The sequence below is a fragment of the Zea mays genome, chromosome 8 (assembly GCF_902167145.1).
Source record: "Zea mays cultivar B73 chromosome 8, Zm-B73-REFERENCE-NAM-5.0, whole genome shotgun sequence".
Taxonomy (NCBI): Eukaryota; Viridiplantae; Streptophyta; class Magnoliopsida; order Poales; family Poaceae; genus Zea; species Zea mays.
Window position 1 is genome coordinate 165,617,047 of NC_050103.1, and position 24,239 is coordinate 165,641,285.

Sequence of the window (24,239 nt, forward strand, 5' to 3'; positions counted from 1 at the left end):
GGGCAAGGCCCCCTATATCGACGATTTACGAAAGAGGGACACTTTCGTCGTGAACCAGGAGGTGTTGTTCGTACTGGTAGGGACCAATCTGCAAAAAAAAGGTCTGCCGGCTGGACCCCGCAACCGCGGAAAGGCGACCCCACACGCGCCCCGCCTCGGAGACTTCGCCGCCCGCTCCGCGTCCCCCGACCCCGAGGCTGCCTCCGCTACCGCTACTCTGCTGGCTGCTGCACCTGCACCACCCCAAAATCAGCGGTGGGGCCGAGAGCGACCGCCTTCCCTCTTTATCCTCCCCGTCTCCCGCCGTCGTCTTCACTGATTCACTCCGACGCCTCCCCTGCCGCTGCCGCAACTGGGAGGCGGTCCCTGTCGCGCGCGACGACGAGCCTTCATGACGGGGACACGCTGCTGATTCATAGCGCACCACCCGCCGGTTCGCCCTCGGGCTCTCTCGCGCCCCTCCAACGGATTACTGGTGCCCAACGCTTGTGCTTGCTGTGTAGCCTGGCGCGTCTGCTCGCGGCCGATACCTCCGCGGCCGGCGGCGATGGGCCAGGACCTCGTCGAGATCCATCCGAGCGAGCTCCAGTTCACCTGTAAGTCCCCCGCGCCGCGCTTGTTTGTCGGGGCGTGCTTGTCTGCTTCGATCCCGTCTTCTGTTGCCGTAGCTCACGTTTTCTCCCCCACATTGCGGATCGTGTGTCTGTCGTGCCAACTGCCATGGTTTATGCATGACGCTGTATGATTGATTCGAGTTAATCTTTTTTTTGCCGATTTCCTGCGCGTGGAACTGATCATAGGCGCACCCGTGAACTGCTTCCGAACCTGCGATGTACTCGATGGAGTAGGAGCCAAGCTAAACCCCTCCCACCTTGCTTTCTCCACCTCGCAGAATCTCCTCCTCGGTAGATTAGAGAGAGGACCCATTTCCAATCGAGGCAATAAGCCTAGCCTTTTTCGACCTCTACTTTGTCAGTAATGTGTGGTAGCGTAGACTGTAGAGCCTCTAACTTTTCTTCCAGCCTACTACTACTTTATTAGTTGGTTGCTTCCATTCTGTTCGTTTGGTCACAGACAGGTAGATTTCGTGGTGCGAGTGGTTGTAAAGTCCGGCGGCTGGTCGTCTAGCGTGTGTGTCAGCGTGTTAAGGGAGCAGGGAGAGGGACGGAGGGAAGTAGGAAGTATCTGCTTGGCTGTTGCCTGTTGGCTCTTGTTAACATGAATAAACGTGCACTAATGGCTCACACCCCGCACCTGATATTAATTGTATTGAGAGAGGAGGACATTGATGAGAGGGAAAGGAGTTAAAGTTAAGCTTTATGAACATGATATATATTTTTGGCATCCATAACCTGCAAATGTGTTGCGGAGCGCTTGGGCCGGACCTGGATCGAGTACAATCAGAGCCATAACTGATTTTGGTCCTATGGGTCATGAGTGTTCTCGGGAAGAAAAGAAAAGACACAATGAGAAAGGTAATAGTTGGGGCTTTCTGTAAGAAAGTGCACTTGAGTTTTTCCCATCACTATTTTTGCCCTGGTCTCTGCGTGAATGCAGGTAACACACTAGTCAAATATCTGTGTTATCATAGAGACTTTGTAATTTTCACTGGAAAAATCTAGCTGCCTCACAGATACCTAATCTGCTATGTTGAAACCTTAAATTGTTCGGCTGGTCAGCTTGCATTGTACTGAACTCAGCAGTTTTTTTTTCCGGTTTTTTAAGGTGGTGCCCTTAGTTTTGCTGGTGTCCAACACTTCTACATTGCTACATCTTTGTTCTGGACTTCTAATCATGCTTTAAAATGCATTATTTTGTTTTCACTAGTTTTATCATTTCATTTCATACCCTGGCCTCTCTTATCTGTTCTTCTTTATTTTTAAATGTAAATTTGATCCCCTTTTCTGTTTCTCTGTTGTTTTCAGTTGAGGTGAAGAAACAAAGTTCATGTGTCGTCCACCTAATCAACAAGTCCAACGACTATGTTGCTTTCAAGGTTTGTCAACAACTTTGAGTTAGCATCTTAAACAAGTCCTATGTTCTACTCAAATCTTTCTCCAATCATGCTAATGGCTGATATGTGATGTCTACACACTGAACTATCGAGTATCCAATTATCCATTACTTGATATAATGTTGAGGAGATAACTACAAGCTATTATCTCTAGTCATCTAATTAAATAATTAGTTTCTGATGATGCTCTAGCTAGAACAAGATGTTTTGCTAAATTGTTTATTGTGTATTTTGCTCTTGTTTTTATGGGAAATTTGATGGTAACTTCGAATGAGTATTTTGAACATCCAGAAAACCGCAGATTCTGATCTTGTCTTCCTTTTTCCTCAAATTGGCTAGGTTAAAACAACATCTCCTAAAAGATACTGTGTTCGACCAAATACTGGGGTTATCCTTCCAAGGAAAACATGTGAATTCACAGGTATGCGTCTATGCTCACTGTTATTGATAATGGTTATGTTTGTTGAAGTAGAACAATGTTGATAGTACTCTGACATCATATGAACCTACTTCTAAAAATTGTGCTTACTTGGGGGGTTAGAAGTTAAAGGAGATATATGTCATAGCCATCTTGTCGTACAATGGCCATTTTAACGAGTCAATTTGGGTTTTCAAGGCAACATTTCCACCAAATTTCACTATATAATATTGTCAAGTAACTGTAAGCACCAAATAACAACAAAAGCATCCTGTCGCCCCCCACGTGGGCGACTCGGGCGGTGGAAACCCTAGCCGCGACCGCCCCACTCCCCCCTTATGTCACACCCGGTTTTAGAAGGCAAACCGAATGCGAACCATGTACGTGCCAGGATCAGTTATTCACGTACACAGCAGTTACATAATATGGACATCATCACACAGTGCTCAAAATAGTATTAATAAGGGAAATAGTCGATTACATCATACGTCTGAGACGTCCATATAGTTCTTACAATAAATCAAAGTGCGGAAAAGAAACGTAGATAACACGGCCTTCACAGGCAGCCGACTGGGGGTTGCCGCTAACCCACACCTAGAACTCGTCGTAATCTTGGAACTCCTGGAAATCTCCTTCCACAGCTTCATCTTCGCCTGAGCAGTGGTTGCAATGCTGACAACCTGGGGGGGGTTTGGTGTGTAGAGCAAGGGTGAGTACACATCAACATACTCAGCAAGTATCCTGTTTGGCTGTAGTGGACTAGCTTTATGTGGGGATAAGTCAAGCAGTTGCTTTTAGTTGGTCAGATTATTATTTACTAGTAGAAAGCCAAGTTTTAGCATTACCCAAGTTATTAACCCGATGTACCCTTTCCAAACGGAAAGAATACCACTTACCAGCACCATAGTCATAACCAAAACCATCAATCTCATAACCACCTGTACCACAATGTCTCTGATCAAGTACCACTAATCACTGGAGCTCCCTTGGCCGCTCATAACCGCGAGCACGGCTGATATATCAGTTTCATAACACTCTGCAGAGGTTGTGCACTTTACCCACAAGCCGTGATTCCCTCTTGCCTCGGGCCGATCAAACCCTTAAACACTACCAAGGTGAATAGGCAGGGTTTCACTACGTAGCCTTTACAAAGATTCCCCGGGGCTGTAGCCACCCGTTAGGTTTCCTAAATGCACCGCACTCCTCCCCAAGGGGCGAACCCAAACTTGGCAGAGCGAGCCGCATACACCGAGCCCCATTGACGGCACGACGGCTAAGTGAACTACATCCCGGATCCTCTAATTATTCAGCTAAGGGCACCCCATTCCACCCTCATGGTTGCACTGTTTTCCCGGGCGGTCATCCATAGAACAGGTCCTTACGGAGAGGCACTCGAGAAACCGCTCGAGCCCCCTTGAAGACCACAAGTATAATCATAAATAAGAACGGGAAAACAGCGTATCATAGATAATCACATCATGTTCATTGATTAGAGTTGTGCAATAGCATCAGACTAAGTAGTAATAATCCGGCCCAAATAGGTAAACAAGGACATGGATAACAAAAGCTAGTCAATCCTTAGGTATAAATGTGTAATGCGGGAGGTGAATTAAAGAATGAATAGGACATAGTTAGGTCAAAGGACACTTGCCTCCACCAACCGACTGCTGCTCAGGGGCTTCTCCTGCGAATTCCTCGGGCTCTTCGACCGGATCGTTCTCTATGCGAGCGCAAACATACATACATCCATCCACATATTTAATACAAAAGAACAGTACACCATACAAGATAACAAATAAAGTGAATATGCATCAAGTATGACATTCGGTAACGCATTTGTTATGGTTAGAAAGAAACGGGAAAGGTCTCGCAGGGGGTTAAATCTTATGCACTAATGACACAATTGGTTTTTAACAAAATAATTCTGTTATATATATTTATATATACTGATGGAAACCTAATCACTTTTAGTTGATCAACATTGCACAGGGTAAACAATTAACTACGTGAATCAATAACATAACGGAATTTTAAATTAAACTTCCTATTTTCCCATAGCATGAACAGTGATTAGCCTACTTAAAATACAGTAATTACGATCACAGAAAGTAAATAAAATAAAATAAAAAAAATAAAAAAAAACAGAGGGGGGGGGGGGCGGTTGAACCGGCCCTAGGGCGGTTGAACCGGCCCTAGGCGGGGCGCGGGCGCGGGCGCGGGCGGGGCTGGCCGGGCGGCTGAGCCGCTGAGCCGGCCGGTTGAACCGGCGGCCAGGCGGGCGCGGGGGGGGGGGGGTCGGGCTGGGCGGCCGAGCGGGCGGCCACAGGCTGGCCGGGGGCCAGGCGCGCGGGCTGGGGGGCGGCTGGGGGCCGGCTGGGCGCGGCCGAGGGCCGGCCAGCGGCCACGGCGGGGCGGGGGACGGCCGGCGCGGACAGGGGGCGGCCGGGCCTTGGCCGGGCAGGGAGGGGGAGGGGAGGGGAGAGAGGGAGGAGGGAGAGAGGGAGGAGGGGGGGGCTCACCGGTGTCGGGGATCGACGGCGAGGGGCGGCCGGCGGCAGGGGGCGGCGCGGCGACCTAGGGCAGGGGGCGGGTAGGGGGTAGGGGCGGCGGCTTAGGTGGGGAGGGAGAAAATGAGGGGGAGAGGGAGAGGGTTAGGGAATAAGGGAAAGAGGGGGGGGGCGGCTGGGCCTTCCAGGCCCAAGAGGGGGGCGCGCAGGGGCCTGGGTCGGCCGGGGTCGGCCCACGGCGCGGGAGAGAGAAAAAGAGAAGAGAAGAGAGAAAAAGAGAGAAAGAAAAAAGAAAAGATTACTTCCCTGTTTTCGAAATCCGATCTTCTAGATGAATGCGATTGCACTTTCAAAAAAATGCAAGGGCGGCATGGTGCATCAAACAACATAAAGTATTTAGGGTTTTTATACGTACGGGAATTCCAAACCGAATCCCGCTAGAACTTTGGAAAAGGTCAAGGTTTAGCGAGGGGAAAAAGAAGAGGAAAAGGTAACGCCCGAATTTTGGCGAGTAAAGAAAAGAAAAAAATTCACTGCAAAATTCGGGGCGTTACAAACCTATCCCCCTTAAAAGAATCTCGCCCTCGAGATTCAGGGCTGGCTAGCAAAGAGCTCCGGGTACTTGGCCATCAGATCATCTTCACGCTCCCAGGTTGCTTCTTCCTCAGAGTGGTGACTCCATCTGACTTTGCACATTCTGACGGTCTTCCTTCGGGTGACTCTATCTGCAACCTCAAGGATCTGAGCTGGCTTCTCAATATAGGTCAAGTCCTCCTGGACTTCCAGACCTTCCACTGGCAACTGCTCTTCCGGCACACGCAAGCACTTCTTCAACTGAGACACATGAAAGACATTATGCACAGCAGACAAATTCTCTGGCAAACTGAGCTGATAAGCCACTTCTCCTCGTCTTGCAAGAATCTGATACGGACCAATGTAGCGGGGTGCTAGCTTGCCTTTCACTCCGAACCTTCTGACTCCTCTGATCGGTGACACTTTCAGATAAACAAAGTCTCCGACTTCGAAACTCAGCTCTCTTCTTCTTGTGTCTGCATAGCTTCGCTGCCTTGATTGCGCTATCTTCAGATTCTCTCGGACCATCTTGATGTTCTCTTCGGCTTCAAGCAAAATATCTGGCCCAAACACCTGCTTCTCTCCAGGCTGATCCCATTGCAACGGAGTTCTGCAACTCCTTCCATACAGCGCTTGAAACGGTGACATCTTCAAACTGGCCTGATAACTGTTGTTATAGGAAAACTCTGCATAAGGCAATCGCTTGTCCCATCCGGACTGATCTTGCAACGCACAGGCTCTCAACATATCTTCAAGGATTTGATTGGTTCTTTCAGTCTGACCATCTGTCTGCGGGTGATAAGCTGAACTGAAATTCAGATGCGTGCCCAAGGCTTCATGCAACTGCTGCCAGAAATGAGAGGTGAACTGCGTTCCTCTGTCTGACACTATCTTCTTTGGCACACCATGAAGACAAACGATCCGAGACATGTACAACTCTGCCAATACTGCACTGTTGTAGTTGGTCTTGACAGGTATGAAGTGGGCTGACTTGGTCAAGCGGTCCACTACTACCCAAATGGAATCGTAGCCGGCTCGAGTGCGAGGCAATCCGACTATGAAATCCATACCAATTTCATCCCATTTCCACTGAGGGATCTGCAACGGTTGCAACAATCCAGCTGGTCTCTGGTGTTCTGCCTTAATTCTTCGACAACTATCGCACATAGCCACATGCTCTGCGATTTCTCTTTTCATTCCGTACCACCAGAATTTCTTCTTCAGATCCTGATACATCTTCTCACTGCCAGGGTGAATCGAATAAGCTGTCTCATGAGCTTCCTTAAGAATCAACTCCCGAATAGACTGGACATTGGGAACACATAAGCGGTCTTTGAACCATACCACACCTTCTGCATCTTCTCGAAAGTCTTTGCCTCTGCCATCTAGAATCAATCGCCGAATCTCACTGATCTTCTCATCATTTTTCTGCGCTTCTTTGATTTCGCGCTCCAAGGTAGGTTCCAATTCAACTGTGACTCCTCGCGAATTGTTCAGAAACCCGAGACTCAACCTGTCAAACTCTTTGGCCAACTCATACGGCATCGGACGAGCGACCATCAGATTGACTTGACTCTTTCTGCTCAAAGCATCTGCCACTACGTTTGCTTTGCCTGGATGGTAATGAATCTCCAACTCATAGTCTTTGATCAATTCTAACCATCTTTGTTGCCTCATGTTCAATTCTGACTGAGTGAATATGTACTTCAGACTCTTGTGGTCTGTGTAAACATCGCATTTCTGTCCATACAGATAGTGCCTCCATGTCTTCAGTGCGTGAACCACTGCTGCCAACTCTAGATCATGGATTGGGTAATTCTTCTCATGAACCTTCAGCTGTCGGGACGAGTAAGCCACAACTCTTCCCTCTTGCATCAACACACATCCCAAACCTGTGTAACAAGCATCGCAATACACCGAGAAGGGCTTGTGCACATCAGGCAAGACTAGGACAGGCGCTGTTGTCAACTTCTCTTTCAGCGCTTCAAAGGCCTCTTGGCATTTCTGGGTCCACTTGAACTCAACCTTGTTGCCTAGCAACGCTGTCATTGGCTTCGCAATCTTCGAAAACCCTTCAATGAATCGCCGATAATATCCGGCCATTCCAATGAAACTCTTGATTCCTCTAGCATCTGTTGGCGCTTTCCAGTTCAAGATGTCTGCCACTTTCTTCGGATCCACAGCCAATCCTTCCTTGTTGATTATGTGACCCAAGAACAGGACTTCACTGATCCAGAACTCACACTTGCTCAACTTTGCATACAACTGGTGCTCTCGCAATCTCTGCAATACCATCTTCAAATGATCTGCATGCTCTTCTTCGCTATGAGAGTAAACTAGAATATCATCAATGAATACCACCACAAACTTATCAAGATAATCCATGAATACACTGTTCATCAAGTTCATGAAGAATGCTGGCGCATTGGTCAAACCAAAAGACATCACTGTGAACTCATATAAACCATACTTGGTAATGAATGCCGTCTTCGGAATGTCCGAAGGTCGGATCCTGAGCTGATGATAACCTGACCTCAGATCGATCTTGGAGAACACACTGGCTCCTCTCAACTGGTCGAACAGATCTTCTATTCTGGGCAAAGGATACTTGTTCTTGATCGTGACCTCATTCAAAGCTCGGTAATCGATACACATCCTTTTAGTGCCATCTTTCTTCTCCACAAACAAGACAGGGGCGGCCCAAGGCGAGGTGCTTGGCCGGATGTAACCTTTCTCTGACAGCTCATCAATCTGCTTCTTAAGCTCAACCAACTCTGGTCCAGATATTCTGTAAGCTCTCTTAGAGATGGGGGCGGTTCCAGGAAGAAGCTCTATAGCAAATTCAACTTTCCGCTCTGGTGGCATACCCGGTAAATCCTTTGGAAACACATCTGGGAATTCAGACACAACCTTGATACTCTCAATTGGGTCTGCTTCACTGCTATCGACAGCCATCTGATAACAACTTCCTTTCTTTGGCTCAGGCGGGACTAACTCGGTCACCACTTCCTCTCCTAGTGGGGACACCAACTTGATTGTCCTTTTATCACAACTGATAACTGCCTGATACTTATCTAGCCAATTCATCCCTAGGATGACATCTATTCCCTGAGTACCCATTACTATAAGGTTGGCGGGAAACGCTATCCCCCTTATTTCCACACTTACATTTAAACAAATGCTATCAGCTCGAATTCTACCACCGGCTGAGTCAATTTGAATGGGGGTTAACATGGTAGTAGTTGGAAGATTATGTGCTTCTACCCATGATGCAGTAATGAAAGAATGTGTTGCTCCAGTATCAAATAACACTTCTGCAATATGGGAATCGACTGGGAACATACCTACTGTCATGTCGGGGGTCTCCTGAACTGCTTCAGCCTCCAAGTGATTCAATCTTCCATGATTATAGCGCTGCTGAGAGCGATTGCCTGCTCCAGGCTGAGGCACATTCTGCTTTGCTGGGGCATTGGGGCCTGACTGCTGCTGGGCTGCCTTCTTCGGACATTGCATCACCCAATGGCCTTGCTCTCCACAGTGGAAACATGCCCTATTTCCAACCTGAGCTGGTGCTGCCTGACTGTTCTGCTGATTTGCTGGGGCAGGAAGACGAGGTGCTTGCTGATTCTGCTTCTGAAACTGACCTCCTGACTGATTGCTCTGACGGTTCTGGTACTGATTCTGAGGGTACTGTCTTTGGAACTGCTGATACTGCTGACGCTGCTGATGCTGCTGAGGTGGACGCTGGTTCTGCCTGAACTGCTGAGGTTGATTGCCTGAGAAACGGAGACGGCTGCTGCTTCCAGGCTGGGGTCCACTGATCTTGCGCTTACGATCTTCCATCTCCTTGCGCTTTCTCTCTGTCATGATTGCTCTGTCAATCAGGTGCTGGAATGTCGGGAAGGTGTGGTTCATCAGCTGATACTGCAGAGGGTCAACCAAGCCTCTCAGGAAACGGTACTGTCGCTTGGCATCGGTGTTGACATCTTCAGGAGCATAGCGAGACAATTGCAGAAACCTGTCCCGATACTCACTGACAGACGATGACCCTTGCTTAAGGGCCAGGAACTCCTCCTTCTTCACTGTCATCAGACCTGCAGGGACATGGTACTGACGAAAGCTACCTCTGAATTCTTCCCAGGTGATGGTGTCGGGGTTGGCATGGGTGGCGAGGTAAGACTCCCACCATGACTGGGCTGCTCCTCTCAACAGACGGGGACCATACAGAACTTTCTCCCTGTCATCACACTGAGCGGTATGCAACTCCCGCTCCACAGTGCGCAGCCAATCTTCAGCATCCATAGGGTCAGAAGAGTGAGCGAACGTTGGTGGATGACCTCTCATGAATTCAGCACGCTTGTCTCTAGGCATCTGAGGCATCTGAGGCTGGGGTGGTGCTTGCTGCTGTTGCTGTTGCTGCTGCTGCTGAATGGCGGCCAGAGTCTGACCGATGGCTTGAACTGCCTGAGTCTGCATCAGAAACATCTGCTCAATCGACATCGGGGGCGGGGGCGGCAGGTGCTGCTGCTGGGGCACCTCATCCTGCGGAGCGGCTCGCTCCTGCTGAGCACGCCTTCCTCCTCTACGCCTGTTCTCTGACATCTGCAGAACGCAACCACACATCAGAACTGATCTGGCAAAGCTTGCAGCATAAGAAAAGAGTATAGAATTCTCCAACAGCACTGAACAGATGAGCATCTTCACTGATCTCCAACACAGACCACACAGCTTCTCAGATAAAGAGGAAAGGAGAATAATGGGTTTCCCAACTATATAACTAACTTTATTGACATAGTATGTAAACCAAAATGCAGGGGATACCCACACTCTGGTGACAATCATTACAAAGATCCAAACCAAACATAGTTCATCATGACAAACATAAATGCACAGGATATAGCAAACTACCCCGTCTAACTAAAACTAACTAAGACCGAGACTAACGCTAAGACTGAGGCTTCCATGTATATATTTATTTCGTATTAATTACAAGATCCAACTCTAACGATCTATGGTTCTAGGTTTATCTTGGTCTTGCAGGCGGGATTGCCATAAGACTGGTGTCCACGCTGAGGTGAGCGGTACGGGTGCTGAGTCCCAACGGGAGCGGGGGAACCACCGTCCAGATAACGACGTTCCGCGCGCTCAGCCCGCAGCAGGGCGATCTCAGCACGAGCCCTACTCAGCTCGTCTAATGCATGGTCCAGCTCCGTGTTTAGCACGGCGGCTAGGTTGACTGTGCTGCTCAACCTAGGATTGCCCTCACCGACAGGTGAGACAATCACGCCTCCTGTGCTGCCAGATGGACGGCGGGGGTAATACTTCAGGTCAAGACCGTCAGCTGCCCCACCGAAAACCGAGCAGTAGTGCGAAAGCGCACGCCGTGCAGCATCTTGCATGGCTGCCTCAGCTGAGTCCCGCTCAGAGATAGAATAGTGCTCTGAACAGGCCTCTGCACCCTGGAGACTGTCCTCCGGGCAGCGCACCAAGCAAGTTGCCTCCCAGCGGTCCGGGTAGACCCCGCGACTATGCTGGTAGACCACACAGCGATACTCGACGGACCAAGTATGTCGGTCAAATGCCCGACGTAGCAGGGTGTCGAGCGCATCGTGGAAGTGACACCCGCGAGCAGCGTCGCGAGTGATGGGTCGAGCAACCCATCCTTCCGGCTCAGGGTTAGCGGAGAAGTCGGTGTCGTGGCTCGAGCTGTCGTCGCCTCCTCCGTCGTCTGGGTCTCCTCCAGCAGCTACTCCAGAGGCTGGGGCGCCCAGTGGTGGTGCAGGGGGCGGCTCCAGAGGAAGCACAGGGGAGCAGCTCCTCACAGACTCTATCTCCTGGTGGAGCGAGAGGGAAGAGCTCTGCTGCTCCTGTCGTCGACGTTCCTGCTCCTCACGCAGGCGGTGGTGTAGTCTCTCCAAGTGGCTGGACTGTCCGGCCACGGGACGACGAAGCGGACGCTCAGCAAGGCGGGAGGGTAAGAAGGGGATGACTGACTTTCGTGCAGTGTGTCTAAGTCGAGCCATCTACAAAAGACATCGCAAGCAAAAGGGTGAGAACAGAATTAATATGACCAGCAAGTAATGAATCATAAGTAAATGAAGGATCAGAATAAAACATAATTTTCAGCAAGGTATAATATGTAGTAGAACATAGGTTTGGTCAGTAGGACCAACTTTTGAAGGGATATCAAAGTCAAGGAAGAGACAGAGGTCTATAATCCTTAGAACGACCATTCTACTCTAGGTTAGCGGTCCTACAGTCAGCACGGCTTTGATACCACTTATGTCACACCCGGTTTTAGAAGGCAAACCGAATGCGAACCATGTACGTGCCAGGATCAGTTATTCACGTACACAGCAGTTACATAATATGGACATCATCACACAGTGCTCAAAATAGTATTAATAAGGGAAATAGTCGATTACATCATACGTCTGAGACGTCCATATAGTTCTTACAATAAATCAAAGTGCGGAAAAGAAACGTAGATAACACGGCCTTCACAGGCAGCCGACTGGGGGTTGCCGCTAACCCACACCTAGAACTCGTCGTAATCTTGGAACTCCTGGAAATCTCCTTCCACAGCTTCATCTTCGCCTGAGCAGTGGTTGCAATGCTGACAACCTGGGGGGGGGTTTGGTGTGTAGAGCAAGGGTGAGTACACATCAACATACTCAGCAAGTATCCTGTTTGGCTGTAGTGGACTAGCTTTATGTGGGGATAAGTCAAGCAGTTGCTTTTAGTTGGTCAGATTATTATTTACTAGTAGAAAGCCAAGTTTTAGCATTACCCAAGTTATTAACCCGATGTACCCTTTCCAAACGGAAAGAATACCACTTACCAGCACCATAGTCATAACCAAAACCATCAATCTCATAACCACCTGTACCACAATGTCTCTGATCAAGTACCACTAATCACTGGAGCTCCCTTGGCCGCTCATAACCGCGAGCACGGCTGATATATCAGTTTCATAACACTCTGCAGAGGTTGTGCACTTTACCCACAAGCCGTGATTCCCTCTTGCCTCGGGCCGATCAAACCCTTAAACACTACCAAGGTGAATAGGCAGGGTTTCACTACGTAGCCTTTACAAAGATTCCCCGGGGCTGTAGCCACCCGTTAGGTTTCCTAAATGCACCGCACTCCTCCCCAAGGGGCGAACCCAAACTTGGCAGAGCGAGCCGCATACACCGAGCCCCATTGACGGCACGACGGCTAAGTGAACTACATCCCGGATCCTCTAATTATTCAGCTAAGGGCACCCCATTCCACCCTCATGGTTGCACTGTTTTCCCGGGCGGTCATCCATAGAACAGGTCCTTACGGAGAGGCACTCGAGAAACCGCTCGAGCCCCCTTGAAGACCACAAGTATAATCATAAATAAGAACGGGAAAACAGCGTATCATAGATAATCACATCATGTTCATTGATTAGAGTTGTGCAATAGCATCAGACTAAGTAGTAATAATCCGGCCCAAATAGGTAAACAAGGACATGGATAACAAAAGCTAGTCAATCCTTAGGTATAAATGTGTAATGCGGGAGGTGAATTAAAGAATGAATAGGACATAGATAGGTCAAAGGACACTTGCCTCCACCAACCGACTGCTGCTCAGGGGCTTCTCCTGCGAATTCCTCGGGCTCTTCGACCGGATCGTTCTCTATGCGAGCGCAAACATACATACATCCATCCACATATTTAATACAAAAGAACAGTACACCATACAAGATAACAAATAAAGTGAATATGCATCAAGTATGACATTCGGTAACGCATTTGTTATGGTTAGAAAGAAACGGGAAAGGTCTCGCAGGGGGTTAAATCTTATGCACTAATGACACAATTGGTTTTTAACAAAATAATTCTGTTATATATATTTATATATACTGATGGAAACCTAATCACTTTTAGTTGATCAACATTGCACAGGGTAAACAATTAACTACGTGAATCAATAACATAACGGAATTTTAAATTAAACTTCCTATTTTCCCATAGCATGAACAGTGATTAGCCTACTTAAAATACAGTAATTACGATCACAGAAAGTAAATAAAATAAAATAAAAAAAATAAAAAAAAACAGAGGGGGGGGGGGGCGGTTGAACCGGCCCTAGGGCGGTTGAACCGGCCCTAGGCGGGGCGCGGGCGCGGGCGCGGGCGGGGCTGGCCGGGCGGCTGAGCCGCTGAGCCGGCCGGTTGAACCGGCGGCCAGGCGGGCGCGGGGGGGGGGGGGGGGGGTCGGGCTGGGCGGCCGAGCGGGCGGCCACAGGCTGGCCGGGGGCCAGGCGCGCGGGCTGGGGGGCGGCTGGGGGCCGGCTGGGCGCGGCCGAGGGCCGGCCAGCGGCCACGGCGGGGCGGGGGACGACCGGCGCGGACAGGGGGCGGCCGGGCCTTGGCCGGGCAGGGAGGGGGAGGGGAGGGGAGAGAGGGAGGAGGGAGAGAGGGAGGAGGGGGGGGCTCACCGGTGTCGGGGATCGACGGCGAGGGGCGGCCGGCGGCAGGGGGCGGCGCGGCGACCTAGGGCAGGGGGCGGGTAGGGGGTAGGGGCGGCGGCTTAGGTGGGGAGGGAGAAAATGAGGGGGAGAGGGAGAGGGTTAGGGAATAAGGGAAAGAGGGGGGGGCGGCTGGGCCTTCCAGGCCCAAGAGGGGGGCGCGCAGGGGCCTGGGTCGGCCGGGGTCGGCCCACGGCGCGGGAGAGAGAAAAAGAGAAGAGAAGAGAGAAAAAGAGAGAAAGAAAAAAGAAAAGATTACTTCCCTGTTTTCGAAATCCGATCTTCTAGATGAATGCGATTGCACTTTCAAAAAAATGCAAGGGCGGCATGGTGCATCAAACAACATAAAGTATTTAGGGTTTTTATACGTACGGGAATTCCAAACCGAATCCCGCTAGAACTTTGGAAAAGGTCAAGGTTTAGCGAGGGGAAAAAGAAGAGGAAAAGGTAACGCCCGAATTTTGGCGAGTAAAGAAAAGAAAAAAATTCACTGCAAAATTCGGGGCGTTACACCTTCTCTCCGTCTCGCCGCCGCCAGAGGGGCTGGACCATAATCGCAAAGTTCCAGGGTCGATAGGGTCGAGGAACGGGATCGAGATTCGAGAAACGTGGTACGCTACTTATGAGAGGTTTTACACGGTGGGAACGAAAATGACCCTACATATCTAGGTTGGGGACGACTTTTCTAGGTCGAGGGTCGCTACCACTGCACCTGTTTCTTGTGACTATGGGCTGGCCGGGATGTCCCCGCGGACCCCTAGGACGGCGGCGGCAAGGCATCTTGACGTCACGTGAGCTCTCTGATTCTTGGCGTGTGGGCTCACCATGGAAGGAGCTCGGTGTGGCTGTGGTCGTCGCGGTCGTGGCGTGGCATTGGCTCTGGCTCTGCGGCAACGACGCTGACAACATCCGTGCCACCGCAGTTGGCGTGGAGCTTGTCGTCGACCGTAGTGTGGGGCGGCGAGATGTGGTGCTGCCCGTCGTGCCTGAGCTCGGGGGAGTTGAGCCTGGCGGGGTCGCCGTGGTGGTGGGTCGCGGCTCCATCGTAGGCGAGCGCGGTATCCTCGACGGCGTCGAAGGCCGGGCCAAGGGCAGGTGCGGGTGCGTGTCAGGCAGATCTCTGCCACCCACTTGCCCCTTTGCCTCTACCGTACGCTGCGGTTCAGCTTGGCGCCGCTAGTGGCGGCGAGGGGGCAGGGGCTCACCAACCCGCTGGCGGCGTGCGCACATCTGCCGGGGTTATCGTGCTTGCTCGTCGGTCGTCCGTGTCCTGCACGTCCGATGGTTGCTCTGCGCTATCTACTAGGGTGCATGTTGGCGCGGCGGCAGGGCGGGGGCGTGTGCATCGGTGTTGGCGTCGGCTGGCAGGGCCAGCGGCTTGCCGATTGGTTGGCCCCTTCGGTGGCTTTTGTGGGCCTCTTGCACGGTGCTCTGCCTGCTCACGATTGCCTTGTTGTCGGCGTGGGGTGCAGGCGTGCAGCGACCCGGGCCTGCGGCAGTGGGACGCTCGCCGCATGGCTCCGTGAGCCCGACCGGAGGGGGTGGTGTCCGTCGTGGCTCTGCGGCTGCTGTGGTAGCCGGCCGGCGTGTCGATGCCCTTCTGGGAGGGTTTGTGCGGGATGTCAGGGCACTGACGATGGCGGAGGTAGCCTGTGGTGTCCCGGGGCCTTGGCCTGGCGTTTGTGCTGGGGGCTTCTTGGACGAAAGCCTCGGCGACAGTGACGCCCATGGGCGCCGCTTTACCCGTTGAGGGCGTCACTCTCCTCAACACTGGTTTCCTTGGGTGAAAGCCCGGTCCTTCACGGACATGGGACGGTGGTGTCCCCGATGTCACTACCTTCCTGAAGGTGTCGCTTTTGAAATTTGTCTCGGCCACGACGTCGCCCTTCGGTTGTTGCTTTCGCTCCTCGGCGTCCTATATGCGGGTGGAGGTGCGGTCTTGCAGCTGAAATCGGAGCTGCTACGTCAGGGATGTGGCTCGACAACGATGACGCGTGGTGAGCCCCCCTCCTTCGTGGCTGGATTGCTTCGGAGTCTTGGCGTTTGTCGGGGCAGGACAGAGGATCAAGTTTGGAAGTCTCGTTGGTGAAGAATCGGAGCTGCCTCGCGTGGGGTGTATCGAGGCTTGACAATGACGGCACACTGCGGTCTTCCTCACGTGCCGGTATTTGTGTGTTGATGTCATCGGTTTTTCTGTTTTGCCATTATGTCGCCCATCTTGGGGAGTCAGAGCTACTCGTCTTTTATGTTGAGCTGGCAACGATGACCCTTGATGGTGTTTGTGTGGGGCTACCATTGTTTGGTTTGCTTGTGCACCCTGTGTATGTTTCGGGCCTGATTTTCCTTAAAACTTGATCAATTCCTTTTCTTCTTCTTAATTGAGAGGCAGAGCTTCTGCCAAAGTTCAAAAAAAAAAATTGTCATGTAAAGAAAAAAAAAGTCAATTCAGTAATTGTTAACATCTGCTTCAAGTCCTGGTGCGGTATCGGTGGTGGCAAGATAAGTTTTACACTAGAGGTAGTAATTCTGACTCATATTTGTTGTGGATTCCTTCTTTACGTTCACGGCCTATTAAATAAACAGCTGTGCTTGCTATTGGTACAAGGGCAATAATTACATCTGCTACATTATTGTTTCCTCTTATTCTACCTGTGTGCTTGTTTTTTACTCATATATGTAGTTACCATGCAAGCGCTCCGAACTGCTCCGCCAGACATGCAACTAAAGGACAAGTTTTTGGTACAGACCACAATTGTTCCTTATGGTACATCTGACGAGGAACTCGTTCCTGCCTTTGTAAGCACCTAGCTATAACCTTTAGTTGCAGTGTTCTTTTCATGTCATTTACTGTAACTGTAAATATCACTATTTTCTGTCTTATCAGTTCTCCAAAGAAACTGGCAGATACATTGAGGAAAGCAAATTGAGAGTTGTTCTTGTTAGTGCATACCAATCCCTTGAAGAGCAACCGACTAATAAAATTCATGACACTGAGCCAGTTGTTGAAGTTCCTGTACTGAAAGAGGTGCCAAATATAGAGAACGAAGTGCCAGATGCTGCAAAAGAAGTTCCTGCCCCTCTGGTACAAGCTCCAGCGATTGTGACTGGAATACCTTCACCTGTCGAAGAGACTCCTGGCCTGAGAGAATTCCGTGTGCCGCTGAATGAAGCACCAGCTGTATTGGCAGAATCTCCTTCCGCTCAAAAAGACCCTTCTGTTATTACAGTTGAACATGCCTCTACTGTTATAATTGAACATTCCCCTGCTATTTCCATTGAATCCCCTCCTTTGAAACAAAGTGTCACAGTTTTTAAGGAATCTCCTCCTTCGAAACAAAGCATTGCAGCTTTCAAGGAATATCCTCCTCCTTCGAAACAAAGCATTGCAGTTTTTAAGGAATCTCCTCCACTGGAGGAAACTAGTCCTAAAGAAGCTGTTGTGCTAAGTGACCGAGGACTCTTCAGTGTGCAGAACCATCAATTATCTCATGTAAGCTTCCATTATCTAGTACACTATATGCCAATTTTTCCTATGTTTAGCTTAATCTATGAGAATGGTCAGTAAGGCTGTTAAACATGTTTTTGATACACTAGTCACAAGCCAGCTTCTATACCAGCAGAGTTGCATACACCGAAAGCAGAACCCAGACTGGCTAGATTTTGGCAAAAGGCCAGCTGTTTTCTACAAAACCTTTATTAAAAAAATCACCTCTAACGTAATGGTTAAGGCTTCCGAGTAGCACCTCCAGTTCCCGGGTTCGATCCCCCTCGGGGGCGAATTTCGGGCTTGGTTAAAAAAATCTCCCGTTGTGCCCCGCCCGCTTTCGGAGATCGATATCCTGTGCGCCACCCTCTGGCTGGGCCGTTGCAGAGGGGGCAGTTGATCGGACCGTTAGTGATAGGAGGCTAGGGTTCGGAGGTTTTCTAGCCGAGACCATGTTTCGGTCTTTTCTTAATATAATACTGGGAGAGAGGTCTTTCCCTCATCGGCCGAGTTTATGAAATACAATGGTGAAGAGCTACATAGAAACTGGATTGAACTTTAAATTGTGGCCCTCATCTTGGCCAGAGAAAATTTAATTGGACAATTGTGTAGTATGTGTCTTCCATAATACAGTTCTGACTTAATTCTTTCACAGAATCACAGCCTTCAAGTCAACATATACATAAAGCTCCTGTTCTTGTTGCTCTTGTTGGGTTTCATCTCTGGCCTACCCAATTTGCATGGGGATATATTTTGTTGTTTTCCTTTTTTGTACAGCATTGTGTTGACTTCTCCTTGTACATATGTACCAGGTAACAGAAGATGTTCAGAATCTGAAATCAAAGCTCAACAATCTCGAATCAAAATTGGAAGAGGTAAGCTGAACACCATGGGATATTTTCCATTACTTGAACAAGCATCAGGATTATAATTTCATTAAGGGCTAGTTTGGTAACACCATTTTCCCAAGGGAAAACTGTGTTCCCAAACTAGCCCTAAATGGAGAACATACTTTAATACGTTTTTTTTTGGTAGGCTGGAAAGATGATAATAAGGCTAAAAGAAGAGAGCAGAAGTACCACCCAGGAGCGGGATAAGCTACAGCAAGAAATGGTATGTCTTGAACATCATCAATACTTATATCGCCATCTGGAAAATGTAGAACAACTATACATACTGTTGCTTAAATCAAAGAGCATTGAAACATAGGGTTTTTAACTTGACTGATAATAAGAAGCATGAATAAACTAAACGCCTTTCAGCCATAACCCCCTTCCCATCCTGTTACTTTTTGGCCTGAAATCTAACACATTTATAGCCACAAGCCCACAATGAATGAATGAAAGGGGCTGCATTTTGTGGCCAGATCCGTGTGCATCAATGCCCGTGAACCAGTTCTGGTAGATTCTTTGTGCCATGTTTTCTGCATGAGGCATTTGTAATTGTACCAGATGCTAGAGGAGGAGGCACCCATCCGGAATTTCATGCACTAAATGGTCCCCAGATATCCAAATAAAAAGTCCCCTCATAGAATCTGACAAGCAATATTTATTGATGCATTCATTTCCCTATTTATGCGATTAGATCTGGAGGGTCGATTGATAATCACCTCATATATCTTATCCATGTATGAAACTGAGCACTGAAGATACTATCGTATTAACTTTGCTTTGGTCTAGGCCTTAGCTATTACATGCTGGTCTTTTGATACGGTGCATGGGTTGTCCAGGTATTCCTAAGAAAGAAGGGAACCCCAAGGAGCCAAGTGGGTTTCCCCTTGCTGTTTGTTGTCTACGTCGCGCTTCTTGGTACCTTACTCGGTTACCTGCTCCGTCTATGAATTCAGAACTCTAAGAAAACAAAAAAGTTCAGCAGCTGGGATGCCTCATATGCGGCAAGAGAACTGAATTGAACGGCAGTTGCACTCTAAAATGTTGGAGAGGTGAATTTATTTGCATTATTAGTTCAGGACTTCGTATGGTTTTTTGCACATAACAGCAGTACCAAACTACCAGCAGTTGCGTGCATATATAGAACAGTTTTTTTTTTTTTTTGGCGTTGTATAGAATAGAACCGACCCAAAAGATGCCTGCTGTCTTGTAGACTAATTATGGGGATTCTTCCTATGCCTAAGCTTTCTCTTTTCTTCTGTCTCTTTTACAGTTTGCTGGATTCGCTTGTCCTGAATCGGTATTGAACTGTCGTGTGACTATTTACACCTAGTTTCCTTCCAGTTATTGATTTTATGCAGTTAATTAACTAGAGCAAAATATCCTGGCATATAGAGGCACGAAACAGTGTATCGAAAATCCAACAGGACCGTTCAAGGTACCAAGATGAAACAAGAGATCACTGCTCATGCAACGAGAAGTACAAAGGATGGGCACGCACAGCGACCTTCAAACAGAAATCCATTCGACCTGGTGGGCTCTGCAGAGAGGCAACATTATTTCACGTGGTCCTGCAGCAAGCAGCAGAACGTAGAATACTTCCCTTCTTTCTTGGATCAGCAACGGACCGGCCAGCCAAGTTCAATCAACTACGGCTAACTACGGCTGTCAGTCGTGCATTTATATAGTGAATTTTGAAATAAGACATACAGCCTTCACACATCATGCAAGCATGAGTTTTCCCGAGGGGCCTTGGTCCATTCATGCATGCACGTGGCATTTAAGACCATAATCTCCTGATACAGGTGTCTGTTAACTAAAAAGTACAAATGATGCCTGTACAGAATTCAAGTTGACGTTGATGGCCTCACGGCCCACAATATAGATCAAAATTGAGGAATAAAAGCCTTGCAGGTCAATATAACCAAATCAACACTTGACAAGGATAGTGCAGGTCTCGGGAGGAGATGAATTTGACCAGGATGTACTGAAAGGGGGGGGGGGGGGGGGGGGGGGGGGGAGAGCAAGAAAATGATGCCAGTCAAATCATTCCTACCGATGTGGCTGTAACAAACTTCATCCTAGTTGCGTTGCTGGTATTGGTACTAGCTGGTGTGCAAATTGATTTGGTTGAGTGAGTTGTCTCGTCTCCAACCAAAAGGACAAAGAAGAAAAAATGAACCGCAAGCAACATGGAAGGGAAAGCGGATAGCGACGCTTGAACAACTAGCCCCACGCAGCCACGAAACAAAAAGGCCGAAAGCGAAGAAGATCTACATCAGACAGACACAGACAGATACCGTAGAACAGAAAGAAAGGCCTCCCGTCCAGAGTCGTGTCAGCGTAAAGAAATTCCACAGCCAACAAGAAGCCTTCTCGCCTCCTTGACTCCTTCCTCCATCCTATCGAGAACCATGGGCAAGCTGTGCTGCAGCCAGGAAGATGACGAGCCGGCGTTCAACCTTCTGGGGCTGCTCGTCACCGTCGTCCTCGCCTTGCTGCTGCTCATGCTGTGCACACCTCCCCGGCGCAGGCGCTGCGTCGCATACTACCCTCCTTGCTGCTAGGAACATTCGATTTCAAGGTAGGGACTAGCTAGGGAGGGCGTGGTCTTCTGGTGGGTGGGGGCGGGGAGGTGAATAGGAAGGAGATGGGCACCGAGCTAGGCTTCGAATGCGGAGCTTAGCTAAAGTCCCAAGTTACTATGAAATAAATTGCGCTGAGTTTGTAAAGCGTTCTGTTAGGCCCCGTTTGGTTCATTTAGTCACTAGACTAAATTTTAGTGACTAAAGTTTAGTCGCTAAAGTACCTTGTTTGGTTCCAGTGACTAAATCGGACTAAAGAGCATTAATTGCTGTGAATAATGACTGTTTTACCCCTATTAATTAATAGATGTTTGCTATAAGAAGAAAGTTGAGAGTGCAAATAAGGTAAAAATACTACTTTAGTCCCTTTTAGTCACCCCTTGGTGACTAAAGAACTAAAATTTAGTCACCCCATTTTAGTCATCATGTTTGCTTCTTTAGGGACTAAAAGTGACTAAAATTTAGTCACTAAACTTTAGTCACCTCTAACCAAACGGGGCCTTAGTACTGTCAAATGTGCCTGATCTGCAATGCAACCTGCCTGTTCCGAATGTTTATTGATAGATTGACCACGTACTGAAACCTGTCGGTCTGGTATTCCAGTCGCCTTCCGCGCGCGAGATCTATCCGTCCGTCCGTGTCGAATTTTCTGTCAGGTCAGGAAAGAGAGATAATCTGATGAGGCACCGAATTCCGTCGCGTCTTTCAGAAAACTTCCCAAGCTAGCCATGCAACCGGAGCCTAGGATTTTGTGTGAAGTTTCGAAGGGACCGCCCGAGGACCTGTTTAGAAGTGTAGTATTTTTACAGTTTTGAAAGAGTACTATGTTATTTATGTTATTTGATAATACTATATTATTGGAACATAAAAGGTGTTTGGTTTGTACGGGCAAAACACAGTTTTAAATATCATGGTTTACCTAAAATCATGATATTTTTGGAGTTTTCGAAACTCCACTCAGGGCCTCAGTTTTCATCTCTTCTCTCTACATATATTTTGTTTTTCCAATAGAACCAAACATATCTCAGTTTTGAACAATACTATGGTTTTACTGTAGTAAAATAATAACGTAGTATCTATGTCATATACAATTATAAACTATAGTATCTTAAAACTACATCATTTCAAAACTAACTGCATTTACAAACGGTGCCGGAGTGTGCGTAGCTCGTACGTCCCGGTCGATCGGTTCATGAATTGCATGCATGACCAGTCTGTGCTGCATTCTCTTTTCAAGGTTTCAGTCTGTGCTACTTTAGTGTCAAAGGAAAGGAAAACAAAACTGACACGGCATGATTCCATCGATCATACAAGATTTCAACTCAACAACTACTTATCTGCGGAGATTATTAACACGGACCTAGGGAACAAAGATGTTGGAGCAGGAAATTGAGGTGCGTGGGCGTGGGGACGACAGTTCAACGCAGCCAAACATAGCATCTAATCCTTCTCATCGTGACCCCTCCAATCCGCAGCAGTCCAGACGACCACACTTCCATCCTCCTTGTTTACCTTGCGTTGCCCTCTCCCCTTTCTCTCAGGTGGTAGCGCCGTGGCGGGTTAGCCACCTTGATAATATGATGATATTGTAAGATAATCCTTGCATGTACTTCGTTTTCTTTCTCCGTTGTGTTGTGATCCTGACGCTGCGACGCACACATTCAGTTCGTGCGGGGGAGCGTCGTCCGGCATGCACTACAACTACCGAGTAAACCTAATCTAATCAAAGCAACGGGTGATACGGGCCATACACATAGTAATCCACGGGCCACGTGTAGTGTAGACCATGATTTCGACCTAAAGTCCGGCTCATTCTGAAAAAAAAAACATTCAAACTAAAAAAAGTTGTTGCATTGCACGTCACCATATTCAATTCCGTTGTCAACCATCTTGACAAACTTGGCCGCCTTTGTCAATATTGTTATCAATCAATACGACACAAAGTAGATCAAACACAGATTTAACGTGAAAAACCGCGCGTGCTATCCACAGGCCAGCAGCAATCTCACTATTTTCATATGATTACATATCATAGGAGAATTACAATGAGATAATTACGCTACGACCTAAACCTCACGGCGATGGCCCTCCGCTTGGCTTACAAACTTGACCGTCTTCCTCAGAAAATATATGTCACACACGGGCTGCTATCAGGTACTGAGTGGCTGAGCCGCCGCCTTGAGAAGAATATCTTCAATGCCTCGAAGGAGGCACCGGGCATCACGGATAGGCCGTTGCCGGCACCATCCTCTCCTCTATCGTATTTGTATTGGCCTCTTCGTCGTCGTCTTCGTTCACAATTATTCAGATGCCGATCCAGTATGGTCAGCGCTGAATCACCGCCGCCGTAAGGTTCGGGGACGGCGCGACGCCGGCAGCTCGAGCAAACCATGCCGCCATCAATGCCAATATGCCGCCGCACCGGGCGGCTCCAAGCGTGTGCAGAGCAGTCGTCTGCACGGATTGGCGCGCTGCCGAGCAGTGGAGCACAGCATGGTCATACTAATATATATATATATATATATATATATATATATATATATATATATATATATATATATATATATATATATATATATATATATATATATATATATATATATATATATATATATACTAGGTATATGCCCGTGCGTTGCAACGGGGACGTTTGTGCATGTATAAGTCTTTATTTAGTGATGCTATCAAGACTCAACTCAACAAAATTAACAAATGTTGAAATCTGACATTTCGAACAACCAAAATTTGGCTCAATATCATTATTAATTGAATTAGGCAAATCCTAAAAGTTGATAATACATGATATGGTGATGTACCATGGCCTCCTTAGAACAATTTTGCATTGCAGGGTGAAAAGTATAAAAAAGGAGATGGCGAGTTGTGGCTATCAAAATTATTTTATCTCACAAATATGACCCTCTTATCTATCAAAATTATTTTAGCTCACAAATATGGCGCTCTTATCTTATATGTTGTGGGGAATATGTTATGGCATGATTTCTACATTACTTACATATGGACATATATTATGACAATATTCAACCCATCTAAATATGATTCCTCTAAAAACAGGTAGAGCAATTAAAGTTGTGCGCATTCAGGTTCAAGGTTTCCTTACATAGACCATGAGGCAACCATGTAATGCGTATTGGAGAGCAGCTGCCAACATTTAGAGAAATGAAAATAGAATGTGTTGGACATAGCTAGTCAAATGGTTAGGATGACATTTCAGTATTAAAACCAACAACCAGTGTCATCTTTTGCATAGA

At 48.2% G+C, this 24,239-nt stretch overlaps 1 protein-coding gene and 1 pseudogene across 6 annotated transcripts; both read left to right on the top strand.

Annotated features, from left to right (window-relative positions):
• On the top strand, positions 1-21,525 carry LOC100382633 (Vesicle-associated protein 2-2). Of its 5 annotated transcripts, XR_004851806.1 has the most exons (11): positions 180-433; positions 504-596; positions 1,926-1,996; positions 2,354-2,435; positions 16,692-16,807; positions 16,896-17,501; positions 18,308-18,370; positions 18,531-18,608; positions 19,225-19,437; positions 19,659-19,685; positions 19,781-20,131. XR_004851806.1 is itself a non-coding variant. In NM_001175357.1 (9 exon segments), coding segments are annotated over 8 exon segments (1,176 nt in total). In that variant the 5' UTR covers positions 324-433; positions 504-547; the 3' UTR covers positions 19,336-19,639.
• On the top strand, positions 20,664-21,117 carry LOC100275284 (uncharacterized; annotated as a pseudogene). Its single transcript, NR_156188.1, has one exon. The product of NR_156188.1 is annotated as an uncharacterized protein (transcript).
• Positions 21,526-24,239: the final 2,714 nt, after the last annotated feature.